This window comes from Trachypithecus francoisi, unplaced genomic scaffold (assembly GCF_009764315.1).
Source record: "Trachypithecus francoisi isolate TF-2019V2 unplaced genomic scaffold, Tfra_2.0 Lachesis_group9, whole genome shotgun sequence".
Classification (NCBI taxonomy): Eukaryota; Metazoa; Chordata; class Mammalia; order Primates; family Cercopithecidae; genus Trachypithecus; species Trachypithecus francoisi.
Window position 1 is genome coordinate 11,724,788 of NW_022681474.1, and position 15,996 is coordinate 11,740,783.

At 53.2% G+C, this 15,996-nt stretch overlaps 2 protein-coding genes across 8 annotated transcripts; both read left to right on the forward strand.

The window, feature by feature from the left end:
* Positions 1–2,137: 2,137 nt before the first annotated feature.
* Positions 2,138–6,406, forward strand: LOC117082196. 7 transcript variants are annotated; one of them, XR_004436515.1, is made up of 3 exons: positions 2,138–3,561; positions 3,937–4,626; positions 5,813–6,406. XR_004436515.1 is itself a non-coding variant. In XM_033208793.1 (2 exons), the coding sequence occupies exons 1-2, from the start codon at positions 3,047–3,049 to the stop codon at positions 5,966–5,968; spliced, it is 561 nt and encodes a 186-aa protein (XP_033064684.1). In that variant the 5' UTR covers positions 2,138–3,046; the 3' UTR covers positions 5,969–6,406. The 7 variants fall into 7 exon arrangements, 2 of the variants coding, with proteins under 2 accessions (XP_033064684.1, XP_033064683.1); XR_004436513.1 differs by lacking the exon at positions 5,813–6,406 and having other exon boundaries at positions 3,937–4,200; positions 4,316–4,967; XR_004436512.1 differs by lacking the exon at positions 5,813–6,406 and having other exon boundaries at positions 3,937–4,967.
* Positions 6,407–11,559: 5,153 nt separating this feature from the next.
* Positions 11,560–12,488, forward strand: CALML5 (calmodulin like 5). Its single transcript, XM_033208796.1, has one exon. It carries the CDS (start codon positions 11,723–11,725, stop codon positions 12,161–12,163), a length of 441 nt encoding a protein of 146 aa, XP_033064687.1. The 5' UTR covers positions 11,560–11,722; the 3' UTR covers positions 12,164–12,488.
* The last annotated feature ends 3,508 nt before the right edge of the window (positions 12,489–15,996 follow it).

The window sequence follows — 15,996 nt, forward strand, 5'->3', positions numbered from 1 at the left end:
TGGGACGTGGCAGAGCAGCCTTTGCGGGTTCTCTGTCACCCCGTGAGATGTCCCAGCAGGAAGCGTGGCGTGTCTCCACTGAGAGCTCCACGGAACGGCTCTGGCTCCCTGAGAAGTGGAGGCGTGAGCAGTAGCGGCCTTCCCTTTGCAGAGAGAAGGCGCGGGGTGGGGGAGAAGACCCTGGTGCCAGCTTCATAGGAGGTGGAAAGGAAGCCGTATGACAGGAGAAGGAACCAGGTTTGGGGTTCAAGGTGCCAGCCACTGGGAAAAATAGCTGCCCCGAGTTGCAAAACTCTGGATCCTATATGGATAAACTATGCCCTGAGGAAGGAATCTCAGATGTATCTTAGGAGAAAATGTTCTAGCTTGGGAGACAAACACAACAGGACGGTGAATCCAAATATTTCAAGTGGGTTTAGAGGACTGGAGCTCTAAGCGCTGCTTTGACTGTAAGTGATCACACCCCACAATGTGCTGAAGAAAGGAAAACGGGCCAGTATCCACGAGGACCATGGGCAAGGAAAACGCGAGTGTGCGATGTGTCAAAGCGAGACATGTGTATAGTAATAGAATCAAGTAATAGATAGTGATAGAATCCAGCTGATGTATTTGGCAGGGGCCCGGGAGGATGAGGCAACTCCCATCAGAATAGAAAGATATTAACACGGTAACAAAAGGGGGGCTCGAGGAAGCGCGGTTCTCTTTTTAAGATGCCAGAAAGTAGTCAGACATGCTAAGAACAAAACAAACACAAACAAAAACCGGCAAAGAAAGCTCTTCGAGAAGAGTAAGGCTAGTGATCTTCGGGAATCAAATCGTTGTTTCCACACGTGTCATGGAGAACACAGACATTAAAGCACAAAGGAGAAACTTAAAAGAAAGTAGGAGGGAGAAGTCAAAGCTCAAGTAAAGAGATTTTTAACCTAGAGAAGCCGAGTTACCAAGGAAGAGAGAAGGCCAAGCCAGCTTGTCGCAGAATGTTCTGGAAGATAAGATAATGATAGACTGACATAGAGACTGACCAAGATGATAGTGAGTTCTTGGTGAAATTGCTTCCAAGGATTTTATACAAGTGTATTTCACAGAAATGTACAGTAACCAGATGACCGCATTAAAATTTTAAAACTGCCGGGCGTGGTGGCTCACACATGTAATTCCAACACTTTGGGAGGCTGAGGCGGGCAGATCACTTGAGGCCAGGAGTTCGAGACCAGCCTGACCAATATGATAAAACCCTGTCTCTATTAAAAATACAAAAATTAGCAGGATGTGGTGGCATGTGCCTATAATCCCAGCTACTCGGGAGGCTGAGGCAGGAGCATCACTTGAACCTGAGAGGTTGCAGTGAACTGAGATCGTGCCACTGCACTCCAGTCTGACTCCATCTCAGATAAAATAAAATGAAATAAAATAAAAATTTAAAACTGACTCATACAGTTAAGTGTGTTTCCAAAGGACATAATTGGTGGGAGGCAGAGCCAGGCCTGAATTGCCACCTCTTTCTGGCACAGCCAGTGCTGTTTCTCCCACGCCCTGCCACCAGCGCAGTCCCCTGCCCATGCTAGGCCTGGTGAAACTGTGAATGTGCTTTTCCACTTGGGGGTGTGGGACAACGCTGAGGCCTTGGGCTGGGCTTCTGTGCTAGAAAGCCTTGCCGTCGAGCCGGGGCTGCTGGAGCTGAGTTTTGTCTTCAATGGCTTATGAAGGAAAGATGAAGCTATCAGATAATGAGCAGACGCTATGGTGCCCTGGATAAGAGCCTGGGTTCTGGCATCAGGCAAACCTAGATTTGCATTTCTACCTCTTTGATGAACTGGTTTTGTGACCTCACTAAGCCTCAATTGCTTCATCTGCTTACTCTTATTTTAATAAGAATAAAAGGAGAGGAAGAATGAGGTCATGCATCGAAGCCCTTAGCACAGCGCCTGGCACATAAAAAGGGCAGGTGCACATTGCCTGTCCTCCTCAGGTAACCAGGGCAGCGGTGGCTTCGATGTGGTTCTGCCCAGTTTGGGCACCGAGGTGTGGCCAGGCTGCAATGGATGTTTAAGTAAAGGACAAAGCTGGTGGCAGCTGACTTTACTAAGCCCTGGCGCAAGGGATTCTCTGAAACTCCACCGCAGAGGGTGGCATGAACCCCAGGGCTGGGGTTCACACAGCACAGAGTTGTTCTGTGTCTGGGGAACTTGAGGACATCACATCAACGTCCCGCCCTCATGTACTAGTTATGAACTAGTGACTGCTCATGAACCGGCGAAAGCCAATGGGAAGCTCCAGAACAGGGAAGAAGCAACTTCCTGAGAGAAGGAAGCAGGAAGGAGAAACAGCCCCGGTGCCAGCAAAGCCGTGGTTGACTGAACCAGATTGTGGGAAGGAGAGGGAAGGCAAGCTACAGCGGTACAGAAAAGGCTGTGGGCATCTTATCCCAAGGCAGGAGGAGGAAGGAGGAGACATGGCCAGCCGGGTCCAGGACGTCCCAGCCTCCGGGCCAGCAGAAACGCCAAAGCTTCTTAAATGTCACCCAGTTGAGGAGAAGAGGGTGTGGGAGTACAGCCTGTCCTAGAAAAGAACAGAGAGAGTGAAACTGGTGTTGGGGGTGAGTGGCGGAGCATATCTGGGTTGATAGGAAAGTGGGACGTAGCAGCTGGGGAAGATTTCGTGCTGGAAAAGAACAGCAAATGTGTGTGTTATCTTTTACAATGAAACCTCCACCCAAGAGCCGGGGGATCCAAGAAGAGACCTGAAAACATATTTGTGGAAACGGCGTAGAGTCCTCGGAAGTGGGGTTTTAAAGATGTCCAAGTCCAGTGGGATGGACCCTGGGTAATGGTCAGGGGTCGGGGGGAAGAGGGGCCCAAGGAGCCATCAACCCCTGGTTGGGATCAGGAGCCAGATGAGCCTGAGGAAGCACCTGGACCCAGGGCAGCCGGTGTGGGACGAACACCACATGAGTCTCGGGCATATATTTTGATTCCAGCCTCCCTTACGAGGGGCAGCTCCTTCTTTTCATTCCTTGGCTTCCCTGTCTCTGAAATGGGGGTTAACCATGAGGCTGCCCTGGGCCTGGCTGCAGGCACAAGAGGAAAGGCTTGTTTGTGAATGGCTGGTGGGCGTGTCCACGCCAGCTGAGAGCATGTTTACCTGGAAGCATATTTCTTCTCCTCAAGCCACTCACTGCACACTCAGAAAATCCCAGGACCAAAGAAAGGGTCAAAGGTTTCCACAGGCCACTGGCACTGAGCTCTGGGCAAATGCAGAAACTGAGCCGAGAGGAGGAGCAGGACTGGGTCTCCTGTCTGGAAGCCCTGGTTTGCCCCGCTGCCCTTTCCCTGATTCTGAGCCCAGAGCCAGCATCTGCCAACCAGTCCACGTGCATTGGACCCCGCAAGGCTGGGCCTCGGGTGAAGGGCGGCTCCACCAGGGGCCTGTGAAGTTACTCAGTCAGCGTGCCTCACTCCTCAAAGTGTTGTCTGTGACCAGCCCCGACCAGTTCAAGGGTGGCAGGGAGAGCACCCCTGCACTGCGGCTGGACCTCAGCCCAGTAGGTGGGGGAGGCAACAGGTATACAGGCATCCCCCCGGGAGGTCGGGGCAAAGTGCTGTAGGGGCAGGAGGGCAGTCGTGGCCCGCGGGAGGGCAGAGCTGCTTTACGGGGCTGCTTGCATCTGGATGGCTTGAGAAGGGTGTGGTAAGGGGGTCCTGGGAGGACAGGGTGCAGTGTGGGGAGGCCTGGAGTGGGAGGCTGGGTGGGAGGGCAGAAGGGTGGTTTGGGGAGGGGATCTTCCTGCCCTCAGTCCCCCTGGCCATTGCAGGCTTCACCTCCACCAGTGGCATCCTATGGGACCCAAATTCATTTCCACTATAGACACGGGGTCAGACTTGCTGGTAGCCCAGGTTCCTGTCTCTGGGCTCCCCTCCACGAAGCCTGTATGGGCAGGGCACTCCTGTCCTTTTCTCCCTCTTCCTTCTCTGGGGCAGCCCTGCTCTCCTCCCAGGACGCAGCCCCACCCAGGGCACCCTGCAGCTGAGCTTGGTGCCGGGACCTGCTCCGGCCTGGAGGGGATGCACATCAATCCCTGCAGACCGGCTGGCTCCCACAGGACAGGTTTCCCTTGGAAAGAGCTCCTAAGAGCGGGGAGCGGCCAACCGTCCCCTGGAACTACACCGAGGACCCTCCTGTGGAGGGGACTGAGCCTGTGAGGTCAGTAGGAGTGGAGTGTAGGCACTGGGCTGCTGTCAGGCCAGAGGGAGGAGGCGGCTCTCCCAGGCTCACTGCTCTGCTGAGTCAAAGCCAGTGCCCTTCCTGTCTCTGCCAGGCCCATATGTCCAACGGCAAGCGCAGAGGAGAGCAAGTGCCAGGGGGAAAGGACACCGCCTGGCCAGCCCTGTCCTCCACAGACAGCCCTGTGGTTCTGCATGGCGCCCGCCTCCTTTCCTCTCTGACCACAAACTCACATCTCTCTTGCTTTCCTGGCCCCTGTTGGACCTCAGGGCCATTGTCTCCTTGCCTGGCACCATCCGGGTATGAAGAGCCATGGCATGGAGGTGTTGCTTCCCAAAAGCCTCTGAGCGGCCACCCACTTACTGGATGGGCCACTGGCCAGGCACCCACAGCTGCTGGTGGGAGGTGAGGTCTCAAGAGGGTAGAACTCACAATGGGAGGGAAGACTGGTCCCTTGCCTTTGTAGGATGCCTTGCAGGCTACAGGCACCTTCCCATTCGCTTCTTGCAGCAGCCCCATAGCAGGAAGAGGCAGGGATTCCTAACCTCCTCTACAGTGGATGCAACCAGAGCTCCTAAGTCGAGGGCCTCCTTGTCTCCAGCTTTCCCTGGGATGGGCCCTGCTCGGGAGCCTGAGGTGGGAGGATTCCTTGAGCCCAGGAGGCACAGGTTGCAGTGAGCCAAGATTGTGTCACTACACTCCAGCTGGGGCGACAGAGCAAGACACTGTATCAAAAAAAAAAAAAAAAAAAAGGAAATACTTAACAAAACAAAGATCCTTTAAAAATGTTTTATCCAGTTTCTTGTACACACACACACACACACACACAACGGCCATATCATTCAGCCTTTTTCATCTTTTCACCCCCTTTCTGCATATTGGTGTCTCTGCAACCCATATTAATATCCTAGATTTTTGTTTATACATGTATAATCCTGTTACTAGTTGTAATACATGACACATTGCCAGATTGCTTAGAATAAAGCTGTCACATCTGACCTTTTCACCAGCAATGTGGAATGATAACAATTTCTTCACATCTTCTCTAGAAGTAGGTGTTTTAATTAATTCAATTTTTTGCCAGCTAGATTGGGCATGAAATGATGCCTCATTATTATTTTAATTTGCACTTCCTCCTCTACTGCCAAATTTTAGCACCTTTTACTGTTTCTTGGCCATTTGAATTTGCTGTCCTGTGAACTGGCTATTTATATCCTTGGCTTATTTTTCTATTGAATTGTTATTGTTGTAGTTTTAATAATTTTAGAGCTCTTTATATACAAAATCATTTGTGTATTTGTATATTTATCATTTCCCCCAGGATCTATCATTTTGCTTTATCTAGATATAGTCTTTTTTTGCTGCTCATACAAAAGTTTTACCTTTTTTATAGGTAGTCAAATATATCTACCTTTTCTTTGAGAACTTCTGGGTTTCCAGGATTATTCAAATATACTTCTCTCTCGCCTCTCACTTTGCACATCCATCTACTTGCATTTAGTTGTTTAGGTCTAAACTTCCCCAATGGGTTTTTGTATATATGTGTGTTATAGCAATGAACAGGATCATGATAATCCCTGATCTTGTCCAGCGTTCAGGCTCATGGCAATCTTCACGCTTCAGAATATGGTCCTGAATCCTGAAATACACTGGCAGTCCTGAGCACCACCCTCAGAACCATCGCTTTATTACTGATTTTAGACAAAAGCTGCTGATATCTTTTCCTGACAACCGAGTTATGCCTTAAGTTCTGCCAATACTAGCTGTGAAATGAAGAGGAGCTCAGGACACGCTGAGAAGACCCATGGGAGAGGGAGAGGGACCACTTACCCCACGACAGCAGGTGGGAAGGATCACCTGGGAAATGCCGCGAACCAGGAGCGTGTCGCACATGGCAGACGCCACGCAAACCTCTGTGCAGCGAATGGAGGGCCCCATGTATCATTTTAAACCAATGGGATTATACTCCATCTAATTTGTTTAAAATGATGGGGAATAAAACATGTAATCCACCTTATATTTCCATCCAATACGGTCCGAGTTGAAATGTTTCAGTTCTCGGATAAGTACCTCTCTCAAGACACTTATCCAGGAGGTGCTGGATAATCAGGGCAAGGGGATGGGGACAGATGAACAGGCTCTGGGTCTGGGACACAGAGCCAGGTGTGTCCTGCCAGGTTCTCAGGTGTGTCATTGATGGGTAAGAGTCTGGGGGAGGACTGCCCTTGCCAACTAGCCCAGCAAGTCTAGACAGATTGTGGGCATTGGATAAATAGCAACCCACGCCAGCCCCAGAGCCTCTCCTTACCTGAGAACGCAGAAGCATCCTCTCCAGGAGAGGGAGTGGGGGGGCCTCTGCCCTTTGCCCAGGGAACCCCCTGGCGTGACTTCAGGTTGTTGTAGCCCAAGAATCACACCGTTGATTGGACAGGAATCTAGATTGGAACAGAGCTCTCCACCTTCCAAGTCCTCACCCTGTGATTATTTCCTGTGGAATTATGAGCCTCTGTCAAGCGTGTTCCACACACATGGACCATGTGGGGGGCCCCAGGAGTGCAGTGGACAACAAGGTCGACACTGTCCATGGCATCAGTGAAATCAGGTGTTTCTCCACTCAGCTGAAGCCCTGAGAACTTAGAATTGCCACCCGAGTCTGCAGTGAGGATACCTCTGCTTTGGCCAGGAAGCAGCCTGGCATAGCACCCAACAGAGAGCTGGCACAGGCCAGGTGTGCAGGAGTTCTGAGGCGGCGTCTGCCTACTGAGTGCCTGCTCTCCAGAGGTGCTGGGAGGAGGCTTTCCTGTAGGGCCTTGACCCTCTCAAGGCTCCTATGTGCTAGTACCATCTTCTTCACCAGAGAGGCGTGCAGTATTTGGGGGTGAAGCAGCTCACCCAGGCCACACAGGTAGCAAAGTGCAGAAGCCAGGAGCTAACCCCCAGTGATCTGACCACACGCTGTTGGGAAGATGTGCAGTGTGTAGGGGAGGTGCGTGGTATGTAGGGGAGGTGCATGGTGTGTAGGGGAGGTGTGTGGTGTGTAGGAGAGGCACATGGTGTGCAGGGGAGGTGCGCAGTGTGTTGGGGAGGTGCGTGGTGTGCAGGGGAGGTGTGTGGTGTCTAGGAGTACCCAGGAAAGGGGGGCTCGGAGCCGACTGCCTGTGAAGCCAGCACAATCGCTCACCATTTCTACTTCTCATTGCTGAGGATAATCGCAAGGGAGATGAGCTTTGTGAAGCTGGGTCCCCGGTGTTCTCTTCCACAGATCACACCCTCCACACAGGCCCTTCTCATTTCCCTGGGGCTGCCCTGTCCCCAGAGAAGGTCAGGGCCGTGCCAACGTGCCAACACCGTGGAGACAGTACAGGTGCCAGGTGAGATCAGTTTCTGCAAACACAGGAGTGTGAGGAGTTTCTGCGCTGGCTGAGGTTCCAAGGCCTGTTTGACTGGTTTCTCCACTCTGAGGAGCCAAAGTGTAGTGGAAGTGCCAGAGTGTCTTTTTGTTCCTGGGGTCAGTCTGGTGTGAAAGTTAAAGTTGGCTTCGTCTGAACAGAAGGACAGCCACTCTACACCCTGCATATCTCCTCCCAACACACACACACACGCATGCACACTTGCACACACATGCAAACTTGCGCTCGCATGTACACACAAACCCACACCTACACACACATGCACACATATGCATACACACACAAAAACACATGTGCACACAGCGAAGGCACAAGGCAGTCCCATGACTGATGATAACTCTCTCCTTCCTGCCTCTGGGGACTTGTCCAGCCACCTTGGAGAGGTTTTCATCCTTCCTATTGCAAGTTGCAGATGTCTTCAGTCCTCAACGAAGGAGACTTCCTTTCTCCTCCAAGGTGGCAGGGAGAGTTGGCGTCTCCATGAGCGGCTCAGCTGAGAGGCGTGGGAGAGGGGAGGAGAGCCCACCTCCAGCACTCAATCACAAAGGCACAGACCCCCTCACTTCCCTCTTCTGTGCCGATCACGACCTTCTCTTTCTCACCTGGTCCCTGGCTCCTTCTCTGCAAACCTCAGCCTGTTCCTCTGCTGCAGTTCTTCCCAGCCTTCTGCACCTCCCTTAGGCCCCTCACACACAGCTCCAGGGGCAGCCACCACATTAGGGCTGGCTGGGGCATCTTCCTTCCTCTCGCTGCTCTGCTGGGATTGCTTCTCACATGGCCCCTGGGTCGGGGGAGCTCAGCTGTGGGACATGGAGCCAGAGGCTGGGCACCCCAGCTTCAGGCGCCTCATGGGGTGGAGGATGGATGATGCCCTTGGCCCCTGCATCACACAGGGATACACAGAAGGCATCGCCCGGGAATGCACCTTAGCTAGAAAGAAGGCATTTCTCCCTCCTCAAAGCCAGGCTCTGCACCCAGCTGCTGTGCTAAACCAGCCAAGGCAGAGGGGCTTGACCAAGCTTGCCTAGGTTTGACAACAAATGCCATCTCGTCCCTCTTTGGGAGCCCCCATTTGGGCTGTGCCAGGCCATCTGTGGTGCAGGTCACTCATGCATGGCTGTCCTTGGTGTCCCTGGTGCTGACCCCAGAGGAGGGGAGTGGAAACTCTACCCACGGAGTCTGAGTCAAGGCAGCTGATGGCTCGCATACTGTGGCAGGAGGCTGAGGGGAGGATGAAAAAAAAGATCTCAGTGCTTGTACATGCCCTGAAAAGAGAATGTGTTAGGGAGGAAGTGACCCCGGACGGGGGAACACCCAGTGGGAAGCCAGGGGACTTTCCCTGTGGGACACTGCCTCTCCCCATCCAGAAAATGCACATCGCGAGAAGAGTGACCATCGTCCTGTCTCGTGATGAGACAGCCTGAGGCTTTTTCTAAACAGGTGCTTCTGCTCTGCATGGAACTGCCTCTGTTTGGAGCTGCCACTGGAAAGTCAGCTAATGCTCTGAGCCTTGGCATGTTGGACTTAACTAAACCTCGAGGCGGATGCATTTAATTTTTCAGTTCAATCAAAAGAGGTATAATCACAAAATCATGAGATTCCCCTTCAAGTAGATGTTTTTCCCCAGTATTGGTTGACATCAAACATGAACCAGTTTGTTATTGACCATGAGGTTTATCATAGAATAATAACACCTGCCGCTGGCTCTGTACTTAATACTCTGATCCTACATGCTCTAATCAGATACAGTGGGTGCATCATCCTAGTTTATAGATGCAGATATTGAGACACACGTTTCCACATCACTGACAAAACTGGAACCGGGAGCTCAAGGCTCCTAATACTGTTTGCAAAGTAGTATTTAATACCCGTGGAAAATGACACGAAATAATTATTAAGCATTTGGATTTTAATCACAGGTCCCAACAACAAGATGAGAAGGAAAGGAAATTTCAAATATAGATTTAAATCTTCAGGTATTCTTTAAGGAAATAAAACAAGGAGCTGGGCTGAATCCAGCTATTAAGAGTCCCGCCCTCCCTGGGCCCCTCACGAGGCAGGATGCTTCTCTGTTCTCCTGGCTGGACCCACGTTCTCCATCCCAAACCGGTTATCAATTTCATTGAGAAATTTGTTGCTCAATATTTATTGAGGCCTCTGTATTATTCCACCACTGAAGTGAGCTAGAAAATCTTCAAGATAGCCTTATAAAATGAGTTAGACAACTGGGACACTCCTCTCTGCATCTCTCTCTCTCTGCTGGGTGCCCCTGAACTCCGGTGGGGTGACCGCCTTGCTTGCTTCTCTCTGCTGACCATGACCTTCCCTTTTTCACCTGGTCCCCGGAGCTCCCTCTCTGCAAACCTCAGCCTCTCTCTCTGCTGCGGTTCTTCCGAGGCCTTCACACCTCCCTCTGGCCCCTTGCGCACAGCTCAGGGAGCAGCTGCCACACCAGGGCTGGCTGGGGCGTCTTCCCTCCTCCCACTGCTCTGCCTGGTTTGTCCCTTGCGTGGCCCTGGGGGACCGAGCTGTGGGTCATGGAGTGAGTGGTTGGGCACCCCAGGCTCCGGCTTCCCTCGGGGAATGTGTGCAGCACCAAGGGGCTGGGAGGTGTTCGTCTGGCTGCACTTTAGGGAAGGAGCGGGTACTTGGTCTATTTGATGGGTTGAACAGGAGGGAAGTGGAATGTATGAACTTTCTCAGGGGAATAAAGGAGTTTGTGCCTTATGTACGGGCAGGGGTTGGGGAGAAGAATGGGAATCTGTGGAGATCAGAGGGGACTTGCTTGAGAAAGCCATCTTGAGGACTCCAAGGCAAATGTCCCCTCACAACTGTAGGTCACGTCAGTGGAAGGACTTGGGGATGGTCCCCCAAAGGCTTAGCTGTTGCTCTAAAAGTTTCTCAAGGCAAGTGGCCCTGGGGGTTTCCTTCCAGAGAACAGAGCAGACCGAGGGCCCCAGTGGGTTCCCAGATGGGTTTTTGTGCTTAGGGCTGATGCTTAGTAAAACCACAAGGAAGGCCAGGTTTGATGGCAGCCACCTGTTCTGCATCCTCCTGCCCCTCTGCCTGCACCTTTGGGGTATGCTGGGCACTGAGGCTCCCCGTGTCTCGCTGCAGCGAAACTCCACCTGTAGCTGTTTGACACCCTGTGGATGGAACGCCTGCCACTCAGCTCCCAGGGTGTCTGAACAGGGAACCGTGGACTTGGTGATGGAACTAAATTGTAGGAATCCCTGAGCTAGAAGGGAGGATTCTGGGGAGACAAAAAGTCTTTCCCTCTCCTCTGAAACCGCACATCACATGTTCACTTGACAAACAACATCTCAGCAACAGCTATGGCTCTGAAGGCAGCCCTGGCCCCTTGCTTCCTTGAAGTTAAAGGCAGTGAGCCCCATCCTCTGTCTCTAGACCCTGGACTGGGAATCTCATGATGCCTGCAGTTGTGCCCTGGCAGAATCAACGCTACCACCCACTTCCCTTCCACAAGCCCCAGCCTCAGGGTAAGAGCTAGGCAGTAGCGCTGGAGAGAGGGGTACGGAAACAGCAAACACTGGGGACCGCTGTGCCCCTGAGGGTGCCTCTTCAAGCCACCTCCCTTTCCAGTCTCTGTCTTTGTGAAGTTGGAGAAGCTGTCTTGAACCCCTTGGCTTGGTCAGGATCTGGGAGAATCAGCTGCAGGGGAAACTATGCCCTGGGCAGAATGTTCCTGGAGGGAGGTGGTTGCTATCAAGGCCAGGAGGGGTTGGCAGGCTAGCCATCCCATACCCCATACCCCGACCCCATGGCAGTTCCCACCTGGAGCCCGACAGCCCTCCCACTCCCATTCCTGCATTTCCTGTCTGCAGCCGATCTGTCCCTCCCTGGGAGGAGGCTCTCACCCCAGGGCATGTGAAGGGTGGGGAGGCTTCCTCCTCCCTTTGTTCCGATTGCAGAAAAGGAGGGGGTTCCCATGCCGAGTCAGAGCTGCCTGGGACAGACGCTGCCCGGATCCCTGTGGCTGCCTGCACTCTGGACCAGGAGCTCTGAGAGCAGCAGGTTGAGGGCCGCTGGGCAGCAACTTGGAGGCTCCGCGAGGTGCAGGGGACGCAGGCATGGCCGGTGAGCTGACTCCTGAGCAGGAGGCCCAGTACAAACAGGCCTTCTCCACGGTTGACACGGATGGAAACGGCACCATCAATGCCCAGGAGCTGGGCGCGGCGCTGAAGGCCATGGGCAGGAATTTCTCCGAGGCCCAGCTGAAGAAACTCATCTCCCAGTTTGATAGCGACGGCGACGGCGAAATCAGCTTCGAGGAGTTCATGGCGGCGGTGAAGAAGGCCAGGGCCGGCCTGGAGGACCTGCAGGTCGCCTTCCGCGCCTTCGACCAGGACGGCGATGGCCACATCACCGTGGACGAGCTCAAGCAGGCCATGGCGGGGCTGGGGCAGCCGCTGCCGCAGGAGGAGCTGGATGCCATGATCCGCGAGGCCGACGTGGACCAGGACGGGCGGGTGAACTACGAGGAGTTCGCGAGGATGCTCGCCCAGGAGTGAGGCTCCCCGCCTGCGTCCCCCCAGCTGCGCTCTGAGCCTTCAGGGCCGCCGCCCGCTGCTGCTTTTGTGCTGGGACTCTCCGGGGAAACCTGGTCGGTGGATGGGAAACTGCCTCCCCCGGGAGGAAGGCTTTGCGCTCCAGGGCCTGGATGCGGCGCCCTCGGCCCCCTGCGAGCCTCTCTCTGCCTCCAGACGTTGGGCAGAAGGTGGCCTCCTTGGGCCTGGTCCCCCTTTGCCCTGCAGTGGAATGGGGTTCCCCAGCTCGGGCCTGCCCTGAGGGTCCCTCAGCCCCGCATTGATCTAAATAAAGGACTGCCGAGTCCCATGTGTGCCTGGTGTTTGTGGGCCGGCGGCCTCCAGGGGCCCCCACCTGCTTCCGGGATTCCTTCCAGCCCACCCCTCTCCCAGCCCACCCCTCTCACCTGCAGTGTGAAAATTGTCTGGAGCAGACCCCAGGGGCACCTCCTGCCTCCCCTGAAGCAAAGTAGAGGGCAGGTGGGCAGAGGATGTGTGAGGATGGTGCTGGGCGGTATCTCTGGCTCCAGGCTCCGCCTGAGCTGCTGGTGAGGACCTGGGCACGTGTCCTGCACAAACAGGAGCCCGCGCCTCTCTTCAGCTGCAAATAAAATACGCGTATGTCTGTGTGTGCATCTGTGTGTGCGTGTTTGTGTGTCTGTATGTGTGTCTCTGTATGTGTGCATCTGTGTCTTTATATGTTTGTGTGTCTGTGCTTGTGTGCATCTGCATGTGTGTCTGTGTGTGTGTCTGAGTGTGTCTCTGTGACTGCGTGTGTCTGTGGGTGACTTTGTTTATCTGTGTGTGTGTGTCTCTGTGTCTGTGTGTCTGCGTGTATCTGTGTGTGTCTGTGTGTGTGTCTGTGTATGTGTGTGTGTGTGCATGTGTGTCTGTGTGTGTACCTGTGTGTCTGTGTATGTCTGTGTGTTCGTGTGTGCCTGTATATGTATCTGTGTGTATGTGTGCCTACGTGTCTGTATGTCTATGTCTGTGTGTGTGTTTATGTGTGTCTTTGTGTGTCTGTGTATCCGTGTGTCTATGTGTGTGTGTCTGTCTGTATCTGCGTGTCTGTTTCTATCTGTGGGTCTGCGTGTCTGTGTGTCCACGTGTGTCTGTGTGTCTGTGAGTCTGTGTGTGTGCATCTGTGTGTCTGTGTGTGCATCTGCGTGTCTGTGTGTCCACGTGTGTCTTTGTGTGTGTCACTGTGTGTGTCTATATGTGTGTCTGTGAGTCTGTGTCTGTGTGTGCATCTGCGTGTCTGTGTGTCCACGTGTGTCTTTGTGTGTGTCACTGTGTGTGTCTATATGTGTGTGTCTATATGTGTGTCTGTGAGTCTGTGTCTGTGTGTGCATCTGCGTGTCTGTGTGTCCACGTGTGTCTGTGTGTCTGTGAGTCTGTGTGTGTGCATCTGTGTGTCTGTGTGTGCATCTGCGTGTCTGTGTGTCCACGTGTGTCTTGTGTGTGTCACTGTGTGTGTCTATATGTGTGTCTGTGAGTCTGTGTCTGTGTGTGCATCTGCGTGTCTGTGTGTCCACGTGTGTCTTTGTGTGTGTCACTGTGTGTGTCTATATGTGTGTGTCTATATGTGTGTCTGTGAGTCTGTGTCTGTGTGTGCATCTGCGTGTCTGTGTGTCCACGTGTGTCTGTGTGTCTGTGTGTCTGTGTGTGCATCTGTGTGTCTGTGTGTGCATCTGCGTGTCTGTGTGTCCACGTGTGTCTTTGTGTGTGTCACTGTGTGTGTCTATATGTGTGTCTGTGAGTCTGTGTCTGTGTGTGCATCTGCGTGTCTGTGTGTCCATGAGTCTGTGTCTGTGCATCTGTGTGTGTGTCTGTGTCTGTGTGTCTTTGTGTCTGTGTCCATGAGTCTGTGTGTCTGTGTGTGCATGTGTGTGTGTGTCTGTGCATCTGTGTGGGTTAGGGTTGGGAGAGGTGGGGAAAGGGCAGAGCGAGAGGGAGAAGGAGGGGGCTGAGCAGGCAGGGCCCTCCACCCCGACAGCTCACAGCCCTGTGTGGACTTGGGTTGTGTTGGTGCCATGAGGTTTAGAAATGAGACCCAGGCTTACTCATCACAGCGCTGCATTCCCAGGGCTCCCTTTGTCCTGGGTTGGACCCACGTGCCTCGCTTTGCAGATGTGGAAACAGAAGCCCCAGGTGGGTACCGGAGCAGCCAAGGCCAACTTACGGTGGCATCGGGTGAAATCGGGTTTCGGGGAGGTGGAGGCCCTGGCCTTGGAGTCAGGATTTGTCACCTTCCCGCCTGCCATGCTCCTGGGTACACCTGCGGGGGGCACACACCTATGGAGGAGCGTGGTGGGCCTGTCCATGTTATCCCGGCTTCAGCGCAAAGCCTGGGGAGCCAGGGGTGGCCCGGGGCACTGAGGCGGGGCCTGGGCGTTTTCAGGAGTCAACATGATCTCTTGCGGTCACTCATTGCAACCTGTTCCTTCTACTCCAGTGCTCAGAGCCTGGCCAGCGCCCTCCAGGCCCTTCCACCCTCAGGGCTGAGGCCAGATCTTCCCTCCTCTGCCTGGGCTGTGGGCAGGGCACACCTGGGGCTGGAGAGGGGAGAAGTGGACACCCCAGTCTCCTCCCTCAGGGCTCTGAACAGGAAGGGCTGCAGAGGGGGTCGAAGAGAGACGATGAGGAGGTGAGAGGGGAACAGAGCAGAGGCAGCCTCAGACCTGCCCAGTCACCTGACTGAGTAGGAGGCCCTCGGTAAAGTCCAGCCCATCCTGGCTCCGCACGGGGGTCCCCCAGGAAAGCCCCATCCTCTTAGGGACGCGGGTCACAGAGGTCTCATTTCTGAAGTGGTGATTCCTCAGTGCGGAGCTGGTCAGGAAGAGGTTTTCCAGGGTCTGTGTAGAAAAATAAAATAAAATAACAAAAGAAAAATATAGGCTTTGCATTCACTTTTTAAATTCTGAGGATGTGCTCTTTCTGCATTTTCACCACAGAAGTCCTTTCTCTTAGGAAGCTGCTGGAATCACAGGCGATTTTCTTTTCTTTCTTTTTTTCTTTTTTTGGTGTTTCTTTTCCTTCGTGTTCTTACTCTGCAAAATGGAGAGTTTCACCATTACACAAATTTCTTTGGAAATGCTCCTGGTCCGGGAGGGTCCCAAAGTCTGAGAACAACAGCTTGAATCTATAGAGGGCAAAACTGATTTTCTTCTCTTTAAAAAAAATACCTGATTTTGAAGACATATGCAGCTCATACATGGGGAAAATAAACTTCTAATTCAGGACTGACACTTGCTGTGGAACAGGTGGGAGGGGTTTGGGGAAGGCACGAGCGGGGCACCAGCTGGATCTGAAGGTTTCATTTCTTTAGCTGATGATGTGGATGGTTAAGTGGGTGTTCTCTATTAGTCTCTATATTTTTATGTGTCTGAAATGTTTCATACTAAAAATAATATGGGCGCATCATGGAAGGTTAGAAAGCACAGAGGAGCACACGGGCCCTCCCGCACGAGGCCACGCCTCCAGAGACCCATAGCCCGAAGCTTTGCTGGATTTTCCCCTGTGGGAAGGCACTGCCCCACTGGCCCCCACTCGACAGTCTGTTGACTGACTCGGGAGGTTCTCCACGGAACCAACAAGGCACCTGACTGTCTCCATTTCTATAGTTGGGGGTTGCGACAGAATCTGGAAGGGCTGAAGAAAAACCAAAACCAAAAAGAAAAAAACAAGGCATTTTTTTTTTCTTTTTTTCTTTTTTTTTTTCAAGATGGGATCTGACTCTGTCACCCAGGCTGGCGTGCCATGGTGTGATCTCGGCTCATTGCAACCTCCGCCTCCCAGGTTCAAGCGATTCTCCTGCC